This window comes from Anguilla rostrata, chromosome 3 (assembly GCF_018555375.3).
Source record: "Anguilla rostrata isolate EN2019 chromosome 3, ASM1855537v3, whole genome shotgun sequence".
NCBI classification, from domain to species: domain Eukaryota; kingdom Metazoa; phylum Chordata; class Actinopteri; order Anguilliformes; family Anguillidae; genus Anguilla; species Anguilla rostrata.
In genome coordinates this window covers 55,946,930-55,968,483 of record NC_057935.1, presented here as the reverse complement: position 1 = coordinate 55,968,483, position 21,554 = coordinate 55,946,930, and the positions used below count along the sequence as shown (strand labels likewise).

Below are 21,554 nucleotides of genomic sequence, written 5' to 3'. Positions count from 1 at the left end.
TTCAAAATCATGCACATGTTAAAACCTGGTGGGTATATTTATAGATACTTATCACAGCAATGATATATTTGCATTCGTTATTGCACAATTAAAAGCGCATGTGCTTAAAAAACCGCGGACTAAGTGTTAACAGCAGTAAGGGTGTTTATGCAAAGGCATCATCATGCAGTGTTGCTAGAATGACTGAGAATTCATGGTGTACTTGGATATAATCTTCTTGGATTATAATCACCCGCTTCAAAGCAAGATTGATGTGGCATATTGCAGTGTGAGGGTGTGGCTGGCTGCTAGGAGATGACCATGGCAATGATAACAGATGAGCCAATGAAAGGAGGAGAGGAGGTGTGTCCTACCAATATGAGACCTCACATTTGCATCTGAGGAATGACTATAGCATGAGCTATTCCACCACTGTATTTAATGCTTAGCCTAGCTCTGCAACTAGTGCCAGGACAAAACAGTCAGAGGAATTTCTGTGCATGAGCTGCTTTGATTTCAAGCAAGATTGATTCTATTTTACCATCCAATTACCCAGTCTCTGAGTTTGAACACATTAAAATATAAATAGTATTGATTCCCTTCCACCAGAAAGATACTTATGTTATCTCAAAGCAGACACACAGATATGTGTAGGCTGAATTGAATCACATTAACACATATACCCACACACAAAATTCTGCGATACAGTTTCATGTACAACTGATATATCATGCCTTAATTTCAACCAAGGGGTAAACTTAAACTTGACAGTACTAGGTTCTAATTCCAAATTGCTGTTATAAGGAATGAAACAACATTTTTATATAATGAAATCTAGAAAAATATTGACGAGTAAATATACTGTGTGATTACAGCTCCTGTAATACAATGTTATGAAATTTAAACATGAGACAGAAACCGGTCCTGGAACAGGTTTTACCAAAAAAAAAAAAAAAAAAAAGACTTTGTATATCGTCACTAAAAATCCCACCACCACAAGAGGGCAGTGTAACCACATATAGTCCTTGCATTGAAACACTTACATAAGCCTGTGGTGGAGTCAGGAATGAACTGCACTGCCCCATGACAGATTTTATATATCAGTGCATTCTGGTTACTCCTGTTTTAGGTTTAATTTAACAAAACATACCAGCATGAAAATGTAAATACAATATTTATATGTATTCCTGACTACCAGAGAAAATGCAAATTATTTCCCTGTTCAGTGGGTCCTAAAAAGGTGATAACTCATCAACAAATTTCTCCGGTGGTAGGTTAATATACATACGATTTTTTAATCATCTTGCTTATACATGTCAATCCATTCACATCTGTTTCTGTCTGCAATTTCAGTCGGCTTTATTTTCAGGAAGTAAAATGTAATGGGAAGCACTTTGACTCTGCAAAAGGAACAAAAGAGAAAGCAGAAAGCAAGCAATAAGCAAGAAAAATAATTTATTTTAATGATATAATTTCATTACATCGGCAAGACATGGCTGCTTACAGACCCACAGCCATATTTCATACTGCTGGAGACTGTGGTTTATAATTTTTGAAAATGTCCTTCCAATGAAAAATAACAAAAATATAATTCCCAGTTTTTCATTTATGAACCCGCCTAGCTTGCCATCCATTCCCATGGGGGAGGGGGCCTTTTTTTTAAAGCTTTTCAGTTCTGGCAGTCTGTCAGACTTCACAGAGCACTTGGTGCAGTCTTACAGCAAAAGGAATGAACCACAGCACTTCTCCATACTACCTTTACATTAATCATGATGACTGCAGCTTCACTTACATTTTTTATGTACACAATTACACTTTACATAGCAACTGTCTTTGACGAAGTCAAAGTTTTTCTGAACCACGACAACCTAGTGGCCATAAATATCTCATCTCTAGTCATGTGACACTGAACTAAACTGGTCTGTGTTGTTTTGAGTCTATTTGCTTGCTTTTCCCCACTTTTTTACTTTGCCTGCTATGGAGAATATCCCTCCTGAGAGTTAAAAGGCACCCAGGGTTATTCTAGGAGAACTTAAAAGCCAAGGAAAGTGTCTGGCTGGTATTATTGTACCAAGTATTAATAAATATGCATTGTAAGGGCCATTTTTGTAGACTGTTCTTGGTCCATCTAATCAAGCAATGTCATAGGAGTTTACTTTCAAATAATTATAGCCTTTTATATCCACTACTAATTTATTTCCCACCAGACAAGCCCAAGGTGCCCTTTAAGAAAAGCTTTAAAATTTCAGCCCTGGGGGTTGCACCAAACAGGAAGAGGAGGACAACAGGAAATGGTGGCAGATGAGGCTGGCACAAAGCTGAAGTGGTCCCCAGGTTGAACAGAATTAAACACCCAGTGGTTTATTTAGCCTTGTACTGTCACTGCAGTCAGCCACTAGAGTGTGCAGTCAGTACTTGTTCAGGTTACCAGAAGAAAAACCCTTCCCCCACTTTTTAAAAGTGTCTGACAATCGTAAGGTTCTAATTCCCAGACACAGTTGATCGGACAATAGAGCACATTATGCTCTATCCACTCACAAGGAAGGAGTATTGAGTGGGATGGGGAGACGGGGGGTGGGGGCATTTGCAAAACTCACGGATTAGCAGTGCCGTATTTCTCTACTTTGAAGCAATCTTGAGGAGAGTCAAATTGCTGTTTGAAAGGACACAGGTAATCTACTCCAGGTTTAATGGAGATAAGGTCAGAAAGTGTCACCAGCAGCCATGTTCAATTTTGACATGCACTTGGAACTAAAAAATCAACCATGGCTTCAGAAACCCCCTAACCCCCTGCCATTATGTTTTTCCTGCCTCTCCCCATTCTTTACCTCTACATCATTACAGCTATGCCTACCTCCACTGTAATACTTGTACCTGTAAGAGGGTCGATGAATGATGGAGGAACAGTACAGAGTACACAAGAGTAGTAATGACTATAATAATAGTAATCATAATAACAAAACTCTGCATACTCCTAAGAAAGTGCAATACCAAGGCATTTAAAAAACACAAAGGCATCACGCCAGAGTACAAGGCAAACAAACACTGGTTTTCTTTTTTGTTTCATTCACTAAATATTTAAAACAAGCGTCACTCACTGTTTTTACGTAATAATTTCATGTTTCTTTTTTAAGTCTTTATGAGTCGTCGGATTACCTGAAAGACTGAAAAATGAAGAACGTCCAGAATCCAATCTGGAGCACTGTCTCTCCAAGTCTCTGTTACAAAGTCAAAACAGATCTGAGCCAGTTGGGGCGCTCTGTCTTGAATGAGGGTGGCATTCTGGCTCGATAGCACCAGGACTTTGTCTATTTTCTGATTGAGAGCCAGAAGCAGTCCTCCATAGAAGCGCTGTTCAAGGAATGGATGGGGAAGGGTCTGTGAGAGCAGTCACCAAGTCCACTCGTCATCCTCCAGGAATGCTGGCCAAACGCACCCTTTCCCAAGCTCTGACAAACCAGCCCGGTTCTCCACAGGTCTCCAGTGCTCGCATTTCAGAATTTGAGCCGCCTCCTTGTCTTTTCTTCAATGGAAATAGCAGTGTTCTTTAACGTTCCTGCGCTGTACGGACCCACCCAAATCGCACCACATCATGACACTCCCTTCCCCAAACCCACCTCCCCCCACCCACCTCGTCCCATGAATGAAATTAAAATCAAATCTGAGCCGAATGCTGTTGAAGGTCGCATCCCCTCTTGACATTTGTTTACATTCACCAGTCTCTTAGTGTAGACATGGCCGTCCGTCTAGCTTTGATGCATAGTCTTAATGGCAGTGAAGTGACTGCACTGAGGCATAGACACATGTTGCAGGTGAGTACACTGTGAGATTATGATGAAGTGTGGATGTAACAGTCTGCCTCATCACCCCAAATCCCAATGCAGTGCGAACGGGTTCGGGTAGGGGTCCAACTTCAGACACCAGCCATTTTGTTGACCATAGACGAGTGTCTTTCTACCACCTGAAACTTTGTAGCTCAAGCGCATGTACTATAGAGATGACGCACATCCACACCAAAACTGAAAGGGCCTCCTGAGCGTAAGGAACACCTGAGCGTACAGCAACACAAGACGGCCGCGGTCGTCCGAACGCATCCGCGGCGCATCTCCCGCCTCCGCGCGCGTCACTTCCGTTTCGCCGCGACCTCTCCCCGTCCTGTCCCGTCTGATCTCGAGAGTTCAAAGGAGAGCCATACCCTTATTGACCCTTTGATTTTTGGTGAGTTTGGTTCTGTACAAACTTGTGTGTTACACACGCTGCACAGTATGTGTCTAGGCAGTGTGGAGATCCTCAGCAACGATTCAAGCTGTCTTGCAGGGCGGCACTCTTTGATCCCAAGTGTAATGCAGCGAATACCATGTAGGCAGTTTTAGCAGGCCTGGTTACACCTATATATGTATTTATATGGATGTATATACTTTGAATATATTTATGTATGTACTTATGTATAGCTATATACAGGTTAAATCACATCATCAAAAAATTTTTATACAAACAAAACGGACAATCAAACAAAAATGCTAGATCCGGAAATGTTCCTTGTTGTAATGAAAGTGCTTATTCCAAACGAGAGGGATACCAGGTCCTGCTTGCTAATTTGTGGAATGTTTTCGATTACTCATTTGTTTTTTTTCTTTTTTTGCAGAGCTTCAAATGAGCCTTGCGCTATGTCTTCAAAAGACACATATTCAGCAAGTTTTATATTGTTTTTTAATGAAAAAGTTAAATGAAGCTGTCCCTACTTTGCTTTACGTTATTCCATCAAGCTCTGTCCAGCATATACGCATGTACCTCCATGGAATCTGTATGTGTAAACCGGTGTTCTTGTAATCAGCCATTGGCCATTTCCTTCTGTATGCCATAGTGACTGCTCCAGGGTTGCTGATTTCCACACAGAACTTTCAGGAGTCCTGTGTTCTAATTTCCTGAATAGCAGGCAGTCCCAATCTACGTGACACTCCTGGATTCCATGTCCCCTGTTTTAGCCGATGTCAACTGTTGCTCAAACAGCAAACAATAATAAAAAAATGCTTTGTTCAAAATCAGGATTCAAAAACACACCCCTGGCTTATAGCTCGGTGAAGGAAGATGGCGTTAAATAAAACCCTCACAAGGACACAAGGAAAAAAAAAATCCCAGCACGGATCCCAGCGCAGCGGGGCAGTCAGTGGTCCGGGGGCGGTTTGGGGGCGCTGGCGGACTCCGAGTCGGGCTGCGAGAACTCGGTCACCCTGCGGGCCAGCGGGTTTGTGCTCTTCAGGAGCTCCATGGCGGAAACTCGGGCCCCTGTGCTGGGCTTGTGGCCCTTCTTCTGCAGCAGCGCCATGAAGTTCTCGTTGCGGGAGCTGGACCTGGGCGTGCTGCCCAGGGTCAGGGTCCTCAGGTCGCTGCTGCTCTTGACCGGGGACACCAAGCTCTGCCGGCTGCCGAACGAGTCCGCCACTTCCTTGCGGCCCAGGACTTTGCGCTTCGACCTGGACAGCAGAAGAGACAGGGTACTACCATGAGGAGAAATAAATACGCAGGCAAAATGGTACAAAAAATAAATAAATAAAAGGAGCACTCAAACAAGATTTTGCAGGTTGGGACTTTATGTACCTGATGTACCTAATGCTGCCCTGGTCAAAACTGATTTACTGATGTAAGACAAAGGCTGTGTTTGGAATGGTTCACTCAATTACTCCCTCCCTTTACACTACATACTGCTAAAACAAATTTTAGCTAATTAACAAGTTATGAATAATTTCAAAACTTCATCGTGCATGAATTCACTCCTGGCTGAGCTGCGTTGCGCTACCTGGAGAAGAGGCTGTTCCTCTCTGCCCTCAGCTTAATCAGCCAATACACATATTCATCTGCCCCTGCTACACAATGAAAGGATGACTTCAAATGTGGACAGCTAGATAGCCATGTATCAATCTACCTATGTTAGATATAATCTGAAGTTAAATTTAGGCTAAAATAAGTAGCTAGCTTGCTAGATCAAAAAGGCAACCGCAAGTTCAAAAATTCAGGTACCCAACAAAATGGCCGATCCCTAAACAGTGCACTATAAACTGTATAGGGAGCCATTCCGAATGCAGCCAAACTCTTACAGCGTGGCATGCCTTTGGCAGGGAACTAATAAATACCGAACAAAGCTGAATCTTTTTTTCCCCAGAATGAACTGAATACCTCTTAAGATACAACACAGCAACTGTCTTCAGCTGAAAAAATCACAAGCTTCACCTCCCACACATCCTGGCTACCAGGAAATAAAGTGCAGAAGGTCTCTAGTACCCATCCATATAGTCCCATACTCAGTACCTGTGAATGATGGTGAACAGGTCCTCAGTGGTGTGGGGGGTGGATGGCTGGGGAATCGCATCCTCTTCTGCTTCCTCTGTGATGTGCAAAGCATTCTTCTTGCTGACTGAGCTGCTCTCCACAACGCTTTCATCAAGCAAGTTTTCTGTTGGCACAATCATAACGATTGCTTAGACATGGACAATTTACATTTCTGACATATCTCTGCTTTTGAATTAATTCTTCCACTGTTAATTCTGTTAATAATCATTAACCATGCACAAAAAGAAAGAAATAATCTTAACATTATTTATTTGTGTTTAGGCATTACACAAGCATCACTATTAACTAGTGTAACTAATGGTAGCTTGCACACAGCCAGGTGAGTATCTTGACATTCATATTCTAATAGGGGCCCCTGTGTTTCATACCTATCAAAGGCTCAGTAGTGGGGGCCTTTACATCAGGCTCTTGTTCGGAATCCTTTTCTTCGACTTCATTCGTGGGGACATGGTTTTCCTCATTAACAGTAGCCTCTTCAGACAGAGGAGTACTAACAGGGGACTGCGAGCCACTGTCCAATGAGATGACTTGCCTGTCTGTGGTCCCATTGGTATGGACGGCATTGCTAGGCAACAGGAGGACATTAGGCTTCTTGGGGACTGGAGGGGGTACCTTGGGGCGCTTCTTATCCAGCTCAGCCAGACAGGAGATAGTCATCCTGCTGGGCAAGGTCTTGCTCTTGTCTTGCCTCTCAGGGCTGCTGGGGGAAGGTAACTCACACTGGTCAGCCCCTTGCTGGTAGTCCACAACGGGCTGCTCCTGCACCTGTGGTTTGGGGGCCTCCTGGGGCACCCCAGGACTGATTGGAGACTGTGTCAGCTTCTTGGGTTTGGGTTTCTTCATCACCTTGTAGATGTTCCCCAGCGGCATGGGCCGATCCACTGGGGAGGGCGGAGGGGACTCTGGGGCAGGAGGAATAGAAGAGGGGTACTTCAGCATGAGGTTGAGGGGGCGTTTGGGTAGAGGTGGCTTCACGGCCACCGGAGGCTTGGGTTTCAGCTCGGGACTGACAGGGGGGCTGAGGTCTCTGCCTTGCTCCTCTTCGATGATGTCAGAAGAGCCATCGGGGCTGTCGTCGGCTTCTGAGCGGCTGACCGAACGCAGGCGGATGTTCCTGAGGTCGGTCTGGGTCACCATGGGCATCACCGACTGGCTTGGACTGAGCTTCTGCACCGGCTTACCCGCAGTGGAGGAGTCAGAGTGCCTCCTGCTGGCTTTGGGCTTGGCTTTGACGGAGGACAGATCCAGGTGGGAAGTCACAGGCAGCTCAAAGGAAAGACGTGACCTGGCAGCCCTCTCTCCGGGGGAAGTGGCCGGCAGGGAGGACTTCCTCTCTGGAATCTTCGGTCGCATCTTGCAGCCCAGCGATGAGGGTCCAGAAGTGAGGGAGTTGGGTATGGTGGGGGTTGGAGTCTCAGACTGGCTAGAGTAGCCACTGGAGGGAGACATCAAGCCAAGAGGTTTGAAGGGGGAGATTTTGGCCTCTGCTTCTACAGAGAGCTGTGAGGGCGAGGTAGCACGGGAGGTGGAGGGAGAATTGAGGGACTCGGAGCTGCCACGTACTTTCATGCACTCAATCACTGTGGTTCCTGTAGCCGTGCTAGAGCCTGACAGCGACCTATAGGGGTCATTGGCCTTCCAGTCATTCAGCTGCCAGTGGCCAGGGTACGACAGCTCAGGCTCTCTGTCCGGTGCCTGGGAGTCTGCAACCGTCTGCCCACCAGACATAGCCAGGTCCTGCTCCTCCTGCAGGGGTTTGGAGCTAACAAGGAAGTCTGGCTGGAAGGCGTCCTCCAAGTGGTCCCTGGGAATGAACAGGCTCTTGGGCCGGCCGTCGCGAAAGTGCCCCTCCGTACGGGGGCTTTCGCCGCCAAGGTTCTTCATTAGAGACACGCTGCGCACCGGCGGGGGCGGCTTCTTCTTTGGCTTCTTCAGGGAGATGCTGCGGGACCTCATCCGAAGCCGGCCGTCAGGCAAGAAGTCGGCCGCCGTCACAGAGACGTTGTCGGTGCTGGCGCTGCCCTCGGAGCTGCCGCTTGGGTACAGGAGGGCGTAGCTCTCGCCCTCCCGAGGGGGCTCCGCGCTGCACACGTTGTCGGCCGAGCAGAAGGAGCCGGAGTCGGTGGGCGTGGAGAGGGAGCGCTCGCGGAACTTGAAGACGTTGGCGCGCGTGTACCTCTTCTCCCGCTCTCCGGGGCTCGCCGTGTCTCCTTCCATCTCCATCCTCTTACCCACAGAGGCGGCGGCGGCGGCAGCGGCCGCAGCGTGCTGGGCCCTGGCGGACGGCTCCATTGATATGGAGGTGAAGGAGCTGGAATGTGACCCTGAGCTCATGGACAGGCCTGAGCTGCCCTGGGAGGGGCAGGCGAGCACGCCGGCCTCGTGTTGGGACGAAGGCGCTTTGGCGACGGGGCTGGGCGCCAGCACGTAGTTGAAGGAGTTGTTCCACGCCGGGGAGAAGGTGGAGCCCTTGGGCCCGTTCCAGGAAGGACTGGCACACATCAGCGTGGCCTGCTCCATCGTGCCTAAGGAACTCTCAGGTGACTGAGGCAGACTTTGGTCCAAGTTACTGCAGGTTTTCCTCAGCGGTAAATGGTGACTCAGGGTTTCAGACGATGGTGTTAGAAGTCTGGGGTGCGAGGCTCCAGGGGAACAGGTGCCTTCAATCAGGTCAACAGCCAGAATTTTCCCATCATCTGAGTGGGCACAAGCAGACTCAAATCAATCATGAATCCCATTGAAGACATACTCATCTGACTATGCTGAGCACCAGTTCATTTTGTCATTCCAGATAAATGAAAATGGTATTGGAGATAACTTTGGTGCAAATACCAAAGTGGACATACCAATATGTATTTTTTACGGAAAACTCAGAAGAACCCATTCTATGAGTTTCCATTACTCCCAACATGTCAGTGCCGGTCAAAGTAGACATATAAATGTATACTGGGTACAGGTGAAAAGAAATTGAACCTTGGCCATTTAGGGAGTTCCTGTCTGAGCTATGGAGTCACCTTGATGTTGCAGTATGATGTCAGGGCCTCCAATCAGGCTCCGCCTCCTCCTGTAGGCAGTCTTTGGGTTGACTGCAGTCTCAATGTTAAATAGGGACTGGAGCACACAGGCATGCTTATCAAAGCTCTGTCCTGAATTGAGACATGAGATATTTCTAAATGCAATGGCATTGTTATCATACCTCTGTGTTTAGGGAAAAGCTACGGCTTGCATGGGATGGCGGGTTAGTTGTTAAATTTGGGGTGTGGCCTCATGAACAAAATCAGATGCAAGAATGAGGCACAGTGACTGCAGGAAACATGACAGCTTCCACTGATTGTGGCCATTTTCTACCTGATCTAATCCACGCAGCTGATTGTGTTTGAAACATTGTAGTTTTCATTTCCTAATATTCCTTGCATGACTCATCTCTTCAAAAGCACAAGGAATCTACCACGTGAATCCATTTTAAAACGTGCAGAAGTGTTTTCCACTGCATTTTATGATATTGTAACAATACGATGCATTCACCGTGCGCTAATATTCCCAATGTGTTTTTTAATATGTAATTGCCGCAAAGAAAAATAAATGAATCAGCTTCCTGCCTTTGGAGACTCATTACATGTCTGTGTATGTGCCTGCTCCATTCATGAAAAGAGTGAGAGAAAAAGGGAGGAAAAAAATATCCCCCTGTCTAACTGCAGCCTCCCTCTGTCCTCGCCTGACAAAGGAAGAGCTAGAGGTTGCCATGGCAACAACTACCTGTTCATCATTGGTCGCAACCAGGGAGCAGAACGACACTTCCTGAGAACCAGGCCCCAGGAAGACCATGGCGGTATCGATTCTGTTTGTGTACCTGACCTACTGTACTATACAAGGTAAAGGGGAAGAAAAGGGCAAGAGAGAAGGACAGGATGGAGGAAAAAGACAGGGCGGCTTCATGAAACGGTGAGAGAATTGGTAGCAGAAAATAAGCATGAAAAGAAAATTGTCCACATGGAACGAAAAAGAGAAATGGAACGGTACAAACAGAATCAAAGAATCACAAGAAAGAGAATGAAGGGAGGTACACACTGCGCAGGATTAACAAGGAAACAAGAGACTACTACAACAGAGACAGATAAAAGAGATGAAAGGCGAAATAACAAAAATAGTCTTGAAAGTCCTGATGTAGCACAGGGACACGAGCAAAAGCCCCATGGCAGTGAAGAGCTAGTTATGGAATACCTGTTACATCGATGGGCACCAGGTGTGCTGGGGTGTGGCGACCCAGGTACCAGCGGGGTTTCTCAGCAACAGGCGGGCCCGCCGAGGAGCTCCAGCCCAGTAGGGGGCGCTCTGACCCACAGCCTGACGATGGATCCTGGGCCCGGATCCCTAATGATGTGGTCTCATCCTCACACACCTGCTTGGAAGCTGGCTGTGGGTGGGAACATCAATTTAACAGTCAAGTTGAAGCAGACAAGGTGCAGACTGATCATGTGAACAAGCCATATAGCACGTCTTTGCATGCACTGCCATTTACATTTTAAGAACATAAAAATATAAAGTTGAATAATGACCAGAACAGGGCATTCAGCCTATCTACTTATCATTCATTTACCAGATGCTCTTATCAAGAGGGATTTACAGTGCAAGAGATCATCATGTGTGTTGGCATTATTTATATGAATAAGAGTGAAAACCTGGTTATCAAAATTTTGTATGCAAAATCATTAAAGCACCCTAGCAAGTTAACTATGCTAACCAGGATGCAAAATACAAATTCACAATTCATAAATGACAAGGCCTAAAAAAAGATAAAAGTAAAACTATGAAAGTACCGTAAACTGAATAATTCATCTAGGGACGTAATTTCTATATTATATAATATTAAATTGCATTTTGTGGAAAAGTCCTTCTCAAGAATTAGAAATTATTAAAACAGAGTCAGGAATAGTTATATCTAATATATCATTTAACACCCTGTCATTTTATTTTTACATTATACACATTATATAAAATTTTAACATTAAAATTACCACTGGGCTTCAACTGCCAAATATTTCACTTTGACTCGTACTTGAAATATGTTATGCTTTGATGGCTAAAAGCAAACTTCATGATCACAGTTTTCTAAAAAACAAGTAGGCTCCAACAGGACACCATTTGAGACCAATCGTTCACCCTACAGTTTGAACAATGCATGTAAACACCACTACAGACAGACCAAAGACAAATATAACTGAGCAAGGGGCCTTCATTAGCATTTCTAGCATTCAGCTGCTGTTTATTATTCATGGTTGTCAAATGATTGTGGCGTGAAAAGAGTTTCGGACCCACTGATTACAATGGGACAGCCTGCAAAACACAAAGTTATGAACAATAGTAAAAAAAATTCACCAACTTAGTAGTTTAGTGAGCAGATCAAGAAAAAGGTTTGTACAAATCAAAAAGCACAAGAATGAAGTTAACATTCACCAGGAAGACAAACTCCGGTCTCTTGCTGTTGGCTGCAATGGGAGATCTGCTCTGCGAAGTGTCCTCTGAACCCGGCGAAGAGGGCTGTCGAAAAGTCTGTCCCGTAACTTTGGGGTCATAGAGCTGCTCCTCAAAGTCTTCCCAGCACATAGAGGACACAAAAACACACATCAATGAGAGAAAATGGCATCCACCTCCATACTGACTTCCTCTGCATCTGCCTCTCTTTAGTGTCTAGAGTCTAGTCTGTCCGCTCTCCCTCCATTTCAGTATGGAAACTTACAGGGCTGCCCTCAGGGCCCTGTAAACAATCTGATTCACATTTCACTCCCCACACCCCCAGAGAAACTCCCCCACCCCCACTCGCCATTCTACCCCCACACCTACCCCACAGCCCCCAACTTACACCCCCACCGAGTGCCCTCACATGCCTCCCACTCCCTCAGACAGTTCACGGAGAAATGAACTTGCTCTCTGGAAAAATATGGATGCCTGGCTCCTAGTGCCAGGTTGCCTAGCAATGTTGGGCGCTCGGAGACAATGGCAAACCACTTGAGTCAACAAAAGCCTCTAGCAAAGCCCCAGGTTACTTTGAGAGGACCTGTCTCTTGTACTGGGCTGGGACAAAATACTATGTCTTTTGACAGGGTTGCATTTGTTTGTCTTTGGAATATGGGGAGGAGCTACACAGCGTGCAGGCTGTTTTAGTTTGGCAAAGTGTGTGAAATATTTTGACACCAGTAAAGCCCTTTGGCACCATTCTGATGCCATATCTTTGGAAAGCTTGTAAATCATTACATAGTAGCAGTACCTTCTTCTTTCCTTATAAGAAGAGAATATGTTTCATGCATGTATCTGCTTCTTTCCAAATGTCCTTCACCAGCTTTATGTTGGTGTCAATAAAAATGCATGTCAATGTGCATGCTTATATAGAGAAAGAATGAAATCTTGACCGAATGCATAACATGTCTGAGTGTTAGCAGGTACTAGCACACAGTTTTCCAATATAACATACATTTTTTTGTATTACAGATATGTTTAGCCAAAGGGCTATCCCTGCTCACCTTCAGGCTCGAATTCCTGTGGAAATTCATTTAATCAAATTTTAATTAACATTGTCCACTTAATGGGAGCACACTTGAGTAATTCACTGAACCAGAATCTAAAATGCAGACCTTAAGTGCAATGGTACAGTTGGATTAGTCACGCACACTTCCGTGAACTTCTGCAGCTCGCAGTAAAAGACAAGCAATCTGTACACATATGTAGAAAAGGAAAGGAAAACTCACAAGAGGCGCACAAATGCAAGTAAAGCAGTTCCTCTGAGAGACGGTGGAGCAGGATTTTGAAAGACAGAAGGAGAGAGAGAGGGTCCAGTGGAGGTGAGCGGCGCTGTGTTAAGGTATTCCACCAAACCTTCACTGACTGCCACTCTCCTGACCCAGCAAGACAAAACATGAGCCCTGTCAGAGCAGCGCTAATGACACACAAACAACTCTGCTCCAATCAGCCCTCGCGTCCCAACAAGCTGCTAGCCGACGCGGCTGCGCTCATGCGTTAATAACACCCCGCCAGCACTGCCCTTTCATTAATAAGCACTAAAGCGCCTAACAAGATGCACCCCCTCCCTTCTAAAATGGGTCATCTTTTCTTGTCCTCCAGAGAAGGAATGAGGGGGAAAACAATAGCCCCCTTTTTTTTTTTCTTTTTTTTTTTTTTTGCTGGTTGGGGTTGTTTGGATTTTGCTCCCTCTGCAATATCCGAGATGTGAACGGGGCTATTTATAAACGCTTGACAAATAAGTCTCACGTTTTTCGTGGCCGGTGCTGCCCACCTGCCCAGCCGGACAAGCAGGCTCATTCTCCGAGCGTCCGGGTCTCTCCGAAGGCCCGCGTCCCCGTGCCAAAAGGGGGAGAACATTCGCGCCGCTTTATTCCTCTGCATAACTTAGATACTTGACCTTTTCAACCAGCCGGCTCCTTTCGCAGAGCCGTCTACAAATTGCAGGCGTGTCATTTAAAATCCAGAGAAGGCCACTGGGAACTCACTTCACCAAGGCGGCGCTCCACAGAGCTGCCCACAATGGCTCCGCCCCCCACCCCGTCCACGCAACGCTTCGCAAGGCGCTGTTTGTGCTTCACAGTGGACCCCGGGGCACCTTCTTCACAAAACACGCTGGCCTCAGTGGACACTGGCCCTCTGGCCATTTCCAATCCGGGTAGATAAGAGGAGCTGTGCTAGGGCGCGTGTACCTGGTAGAAGAAACCCCCTGAAAGCAACTTCAGAGGATTAACGGGCAGATGTTTTTCACACTTTACCCGACTACCCTTGTGATGGACGGCCATTCTAGTACGGCGAGATGAAAGACTTTGCCATCGAAATCTGACAGGACACCGAGGGATCAGCGACAAGCGTGAAAATCGAAAGCGATCGCGTTTTTTGTTTCGTCTCATTTGATGTCATCTCCCCCTCTTTGTTTAAAGTATTTCCTGTCCCCTCCCACTTTCATCTGTCATATCACACATTGGCTCCACATGCGCTTATAGCAGGTTATGACCACCGCAACGTCGCGTACACACGAACGCACAGCAGGTGCTACAGACCGACACGCGACTCTGCCAGCGACTGGGCAGGGGTCAGACAACGTTACAACTGCGTGCGGAGCCCACAGCCCACGCACTGCGTTCCCACAACCTCTCTTCCCCGCATTCAGAACACTTTGTTTCAACACTAATCTGTAAACAGAGCAATCCGAGCCAACGAGAAGGAGGAACACGAGTGAACAAGCAGTAAATTCAACAGTAAATTCAGTGCCATTTCACCGCTCGTCTCCAAAATCTGAATCCGGACAAAGTGAAACACTGAAAACACAAAAAAAGGTTTTGCAGCGGCGGTGGTCTGAAGTAGGCAGCATGTAATGTAGAAGGCGCTGAATGAAGCAGGTAATCAAGCAGTCAGTTCCACATTCCTGTTAGGCACAGGAGCAGTACTGTACTTACTATGCACATACACCCTCACGCACGCATACACAAAAACGGGGTGAGAAACGATCGGCTCTGCCGATGGAAGCACGGCAAGTCTCATCGAGACAGAGGGCAGTAAAATTTACAAAGCGAAGCCCACGACACAGCTCACATGCACGGACGGACCGAGCGTTCGAAATTTTCCGTGCTATCGCCGACGAGCACAGTAAAGGGAGAGAGAGAGCAGAGGGAAATTCAGCCCGAACGCACAAGTAGAGGTGCTCTATGGAGCATCTGCATTCATTCATTCAGTCAGTGATTTATTCATTCATTCACTCACGTGCACGAGAGAATAGATACAGGGAACGGATGGGTGAATGAATAAACGCATAGGTCCTTCAAAAACGATTTGAGATGCCAATCAAAATACATCAAACTGATGAGAGGGAAGGGCAGGCACAGGGTAAACTGAGTCAGAGAAAGAGGGAGGAGGGAAGAGAGATAAAAATCTGAAGGTAAAAGAGGCAGTCCCCGCATGTCTCCCGAACGACTGGAGAAACGGATGAGAGAGGAACGAAGACAGGGAACATTCATTAACAGTGTATGTACATATGCATATAAATGCACACACATACGTGCGCACGCACGCGCATACACAAACACACACTCACGTAAACACACACACACATGCAGGACTAATACACACGCTCGCGCGAACACGCCCGCGTATACATCGCTGGTCGGAGGGAAAAAAAATAAAATGGATGAAGGGGAAAGGGAGCGCGGAGCCCCCCGAACCGCGGAGCTCGCCGGTGAAAAGCAAGCCGGCCCCCTGTGTCCGCCCCTACCTTGCAGCAGGCTCTGGAGATTGAGCTGCGCCTCCTGATGCAGCTCCTGCACGCACTCCGGCCTACTCCACGAGCCGAACACATTCACATGCTGTTGCCATGACGATCGGAAGTGGGCCGTTCGCTTGTTCTCCGAGTCCAAGTTGGTGGTGGCTGGGAAAGGAGGGGGAGAGAGAGAGAGAGAGGGGGAGAGAGAGAGAGAGAGAGAGAGAGAGAGAGAGGGAGAGAGAGAGGGAGAGAGAGAGAGGGAGGGAGGAGAGAGAGAGAGAGAGAGAGAGAGAGAGAGAGAGAGAGAGAGAGAGAGAGAGAGACAGACATAAATATAAATACGTGGAATTTGCATAACTAATACCAGGGGACAGCTGTTAGATAATGCAGAATTGTAGGGGAGGTACCATAGAAATGGTAGGATGTATTTACCTTCTAAATAAATTTCTAACTAGTTTGCGAATGACAGAAAAAAATAATACAGATAATCACAACTACAGTAACAGTTTAATAAATAGAGGTGTGGTATGTTTTTCAGGCACTGAGTAACACACGCAGCTGCAGGTGTGGTAACTGCATGTGGTGGGAAAATGTCAGCCAATCAGATTGTAGAGAGGAAAATTCCTGTAACTACAGAGAAATGCATGGCTCAAAGCAGCATTGATAACAGCCACGGTTACATTCTGTTCGAATCTCTACCACTATTTCACAACACTAACCCAAACCACATTCACATCATGTACTAGGACAAACTTTCATCATCTTTCATTACCTGCAATGGTAAGAGCTGAAATATGCTGTTTTGCAGGATGATGCTATATGAGATATGTAAAATATTCTCACTGACAGCTTGAAACACAAATTATGACCTCTGTTGTAAGTAATCTGTAGAAGTCATAAATGCAGCTATGCACTGCAGGAAACATTCCATCTGAAACGATTACACAATGAGTCCATCAATGCAGAATACTTTTGAAATGATCAGCTGATTCACAGGTGCGAATTTGGTGTATCTGAATTTAGTAGAGTATTGAACACAATTATCCTGATCAGAAAGAAAGTGCACCCAGAAGGCAAGTGGTTCCAGTAAAAAAAAATTTAAAAAATAAAAACATTTCTGCAAGCCTGCTTATAGGACAACATCACTGACCAACTCCAAGATCACCAGCAGGCCCTGCAATGGCGGCACTCAATGCCATTCCCCTGGTTTAAAACATGCGGCGCATCTACCCTGACATCTCTGACTCTGCAGTGGCCCAAGTTCCCTCACACTGCAGCACACTAGCTTGCAGCTGTCAGGAATTGTGATTTGTATTAGACTTAATCACGGCTCCAAAGGAAAAAAAAAAAAAGAATCGGAACTCTTCGTTCTGACAGCACCACCGCTGCCGTGCTTTTCTCCCTCTACTGCCTCTGGTGGAGAGTCTCCATCAATGCACATTAGTCAGTCAGTCAGTCAGTCAGTAGGTCAGTGAGTGAGTGAGTGAGACACATCAGTACTTCTGCAGCTGTTTCTTCGGGTCACAGACACAGCCTCAAAGCAAAGCAGCGCAAAATCCATGTCATTCCGTAGCGGCGGATTTGCAATTTGGGCTTTCACAAAAGTCTTTGTACCGGGGGCAACCGTCAGAGTGACAGAAACAAATTCTAAAAAATGAGAACCCGTGGAAGTGAGTCCCCGTGTGAACGTAACCACAGCTTCAGCACCATCTCTCCAGAGAGGAATTATTGCGCTTTTCCTTCCTCTCACTGACTTCCTTCCTCCGATTGAGGAAGAAAAACAAGCCTGTCTGCGGCTGTGTGGAGCACGCTGACGGGCGCTGGATGGAGGCTCAGGTACTGCACCGCGCGGTGTCCGTCCCCAGAGCTCCCACGCCTCTGAAGAAAAGAGACATCTGAAGGGCGACCAAACGTGCCTGCCTCACCTTCTCCTTCTGAGACCACACCCCGATTTCCAGATGTCGCTAAGGCCAGGCCCGTGTAAGGCTACCACTTCATTTATAAACTGGAAAAAAGGATGGGTCTTACATATTGTACGTATGTTTGTAGGACACCTTACTTATTTTCATTATTCAAAGCAAATGGGGAAGGAGCCTGTCAACAGGGCCCGGCAAATAAAAATAACTAACCAACTAATCGCTCAATTGAGGTTTTCACAAGGTGATGCACCACAGCCTTTTTTTTTTGAATGGATTTGCATTTCTCATACTAAAAGAGGGTCAAAACAGTGCAAGTGAAATTCAACACAGTCTGCATTGTGGCCTCCTGATTTTAGTAAGGGATCTGTTAGCACACACAAGCCTATCACATTTCGTAGCATTGTTTTATATGAGTAATGAATTAAACCATTAAGTAAGCTTTATGGTGCCTGTGAGGACCTGTAATGTAACTCCACCTTGTGCTTTTTCACAGCACACATGATGCAGAGCATAAAAATTCAATAATGGACTTGAAGCTGAAAAGTTCTCAACAGCTTGAAAGTGCCTTTGTGCAACTCAAAAGTTTAAAAAGACTTCAGAGACAGTGAGGTAGTCAGGGTGACACAGATCAAAATAAATATTAGCTATTAAACTTGTGTTTACTGTGCCCCATAACACAGAGTAAGGAATGGATAAGCAGAAGACAGGTATATATTGCAAGCCATCTAAAAGCCTGTTATAGGGATGTTATTAAGTTATTAAGCCATGTTAAAGGGATAGTCCAACATTTTGGTAAATTCACTCTCTGGCTATCTTACTTATAGTTGGACAATAAGATCGATAACAATTTTATCCCTGTGCGTTCAGTACAAAAATAGTATACAATGAGCTACTGTATATCTACAAGCTGCATGCTAACTGTGCTAATACCTCTATGAATGGCTGCAGATGGAAGCAACGTTAGCTTTGCAAAGTTAAGTGACGGAAATACCTGCCTTAGTTGGGGGTTGCCAGGTGTGTGTCACTGACTGTAAACTTGCGTTCTCGCTGCCACTCCAACTGCAGCCTATGGAGCTGCATACCTGGCAACCCCAAACTCACACTTCAAGCGGCACTGCACAGCTAATTACTGTGCCTAGTGGATGGATACATGGTTATTTGTCAATGATAATTTTGAATTTAGTTGCCTCTAAACCAACAAGGTCTTGCTTTTCTGTTTTTATTTTTACTTGTTATGATCACAGAAGATGCAAGTGTAAATAACTCAGCTTTTGGAGATGCTGGAAGGTGTATTTCCATCACTAATGGCAAAGCTAGTGTTGCTTCCATCCACAAGCATTCATAGAAGTAGCACAGTTAGCATGCAGTGTGTAAATATCACCTAATATTTTTGTACCGTATGCACAGGGATGAAATTGGTTATGATCTTATCATCCCACTATGGGTAAGATTGCCAAAAAGCTTGGACGATCCCTTTAAAGGCAACTCTTGGTCAGATCGGCTCTGATGCGACTCACTTTGTTTTCCCATTGGCCTCATTGTTCCTAAGATGGGTCAGAGGACAGCAAGAGGGACATTTGGAGTTTGGAGTACTGAGAAGACATACTGTATAAACTCATACTCTAAGCATACTCTATCCATAGTGTTGACCATACAGATTTTTCAGGCGCAAATGTGCGCCTAAAAATTAGTTTTTTTTTAACAGAGAAAAACAAAAAAGCATGAGCTACCTGAGAGTTTAAGGGGAACGCTTCACTAAATCATGCCACATTACTAGGCTTCACATAGGCTACCCTCTCCAGTACCATAGCCCTACCTCTATTCTCCATCTCACCCAACACTGGAGATGTGTCCATGCATGTGCCTAACAGTAGACGTGACACCTAATTAACCAAATGTATTACAGCCTATTAGCAGTATGATTAAGTAACCCAAAATGATTTTGTGTCAGCTCTGATACTTAATTAAGCCCCACTCCAAAGTGCTCTTCAAAACCAAATACAGCAGGCATTCCAGAGTAAGCCAAAATGGCCCTATTGGGGAGTGACTATATGACAGCAATGGCAGTCATTCCAGGTGTGTGGTCCACAATGGAACATTGCTGGTCAATTTCAGACAATACGGGAGATGACATTACATCATGTATGGCTGACCAGATGTAGCCAGGGCTATGTAGCTACATACTGTAGATGACACTGACACATATTTGCAATTTTTTTTTTAAGCAACAGAGGTTAAGGGTCTTGGTCACGGGAAGAAGAGCAGTGCCTCATATTTGAGAGAGAAACTTCCAATGTGCTGATTGCAAATCCAGCCACTATACCACTCCACCCCATAATTACCACCAACATAAAGACATTTATGGGACTTGAAGCTGAAATTCAGCAACAGGCGTGGTGAAACGAAACAGGGATTTTTCTTAATCTTGATATTTCATCCCCTGGGCTGGTTAAATCTGGTGAACAGCACTACAGTTGCCTGTGAGAAACTTTACAAGTCAAATTACACCAGTGTTCACCTAGTGGATCAGCTAAAAGCTGACCATTCAACTCAACTGGCATACATCATTCCACTTGACTGGCCTACACAGCATTACATATCCGAGGACAAAGCAACTTACATTACATGTTATACATGCAAAAATGGGATATTTACTTAAAGACACTCAAGACTGAGGCCAATGCAATGGGTATAACAGCACTGTCACACTAGAAATTCCATCCTGCAGCCTTTCAGTAATTCCTAATCTCAACAATGCCGACAGGAACACTGAAAACAAAAGAGGTGAGGCAAGGGGTTCTTTTGTTTGCTTACATATGAAAGGGAAATTTGTCCTTGACCGCATCTCTGAAAACATTTAGCCACAATAGAATATGCAGTGTTTACAGCAGCCAAACTAAAGCCACTCCACATGCAGTGGTTTTCCTACCACTTGAAATACAGGTCAGCCTGGGCCAAGAAAAGCCACTGTAGTGAACCTTCTGACCTTGAGCTCAAATGTGACCAAACCAAGCTGAACCAAAGTGGTTTCGTTCTCTCTTTGTAAAATATGGACGTTTTACTTTCCACATGTTGACAAATTGAAAATTAATATTCTTTTCAGTTGAATGTCATTGAGGAATTTTTGCGGAATTATGTAATGAAAGGTATTAAGTTATTGGATAAAACAGCTGTTTTTTGTGAGCACTGCTGCAATTAAGAATGTTTTGCTGACTGCTTGTAAAGTGTTCTTTAACAGTCATTTTCTTCAAGCAAGCACACATATCTATTTGAAACAAATTATTATTGAGCAAAGCTTGAATTCTAATCACGTAATGTATGCTAATTTATCTAACAGAAAATTTTACAACAAGCAATTATATACAACTGTGAATGTATAAAAATAAAAAATTTACATGCACTTGTCTGTCATGCTGTATTCAAATGAGCTGTTTGGGAGGAGTGGGGAGCAGGCGGTCAGCCATGCCTGCTAAAATGAAACAAAAAGGTGAAAGGTGATTTTGAAGAACTCAGTGCCAGAGCATGACATCAGAAGTCAGAAACTTTTTGAAAACACAGACCCACCCAGTTTCTAAAATGCCAGCACAGGTAGGAATATCTGATGATTCTCTTTCACATGTGGAATCAAAAACTGACCTTTCTCCAGTTCATTACATCACATTACATTTTTTTTACCAAATGCTACAATTCAGTCTGACTTTCCCTCAATGTCCTTCTATGAAATGTTATGAAGTTTTTTTTTTCAGAACTGGCCCACTACGAGCATTTATCTCGTTGTTTGCTCCAAGTCCAACTTTATCACAACAAAATAAGCTTGCATGCTCTTTGTTCCTGTGGGTCAATAGACTGTGAATTCCCTATCCAAAGCAATGGACCGTCCTGCAGTTATTCTTTCTCCAATTCATTATATTCATTTAGGAGATTCTCTTATCCAGAACGATTTACAATATAGGAGAAACATAAGTCATCTCACCTGATTAATATGAACAATAGAGCCAGGTCTGACAAACAACATTCCCAGATCAGCGCATATAAAGATGCAACATCACTAAATC

At 45.1% G+C, this 21,554-nt stretch overlaps 1 protein-coding gene across 4 annotated transcripts in view; it reads right to left on the bottom strand.

Annotated features, from left to right (window-relative positions):
• Positions 1-1,417: 1,417 nt before the first annotated feature.
• nhsl2 (NHS-like 2) overlaps positions 1,418-21,554 on the bottom strand; it is a 59,003-nt gene continuing 38,866 nt past the window's right edge. For 3 of the 4 annotated variants that reach the window (XM_064328429.1, XM_064328431.1, XM_064328432.1), the window contains exons 2-8: positions 15,593-15,745; positions 11,782-11,918; positions 10,549-10,741; positions 9,342-9,473; positions 6,696-9,023; positions 6,286-6,430; positions 1,418-5,453 (exon numbers count right to left, since the gene is read on the bottom strand). In XM_064328429.1, the coding sequence (XP_064184499.1) occupies positions 5,144-5,453; positions 6,286-6,430; positions 6,696-9,023; positions 9,342-9,473; positions 10,549-10,741; positions 11,782-11,918; positions 15,593-15,745 (3,398 nt within the window). In that variant the 3' untranslated portion in view covers positions 1,418-5,143. The remainder of the gene's footprint in view (positions 5,454-6,285; positions 6,431-6,695; positions 9,024-9,341; positions 9,474-10,548; positions 10,742-11,781; positions 11,919-15,592; positions 15,746-21,554) is intronic. The other variant, XM_064328430.1, reaches the window with a different exon arrangement.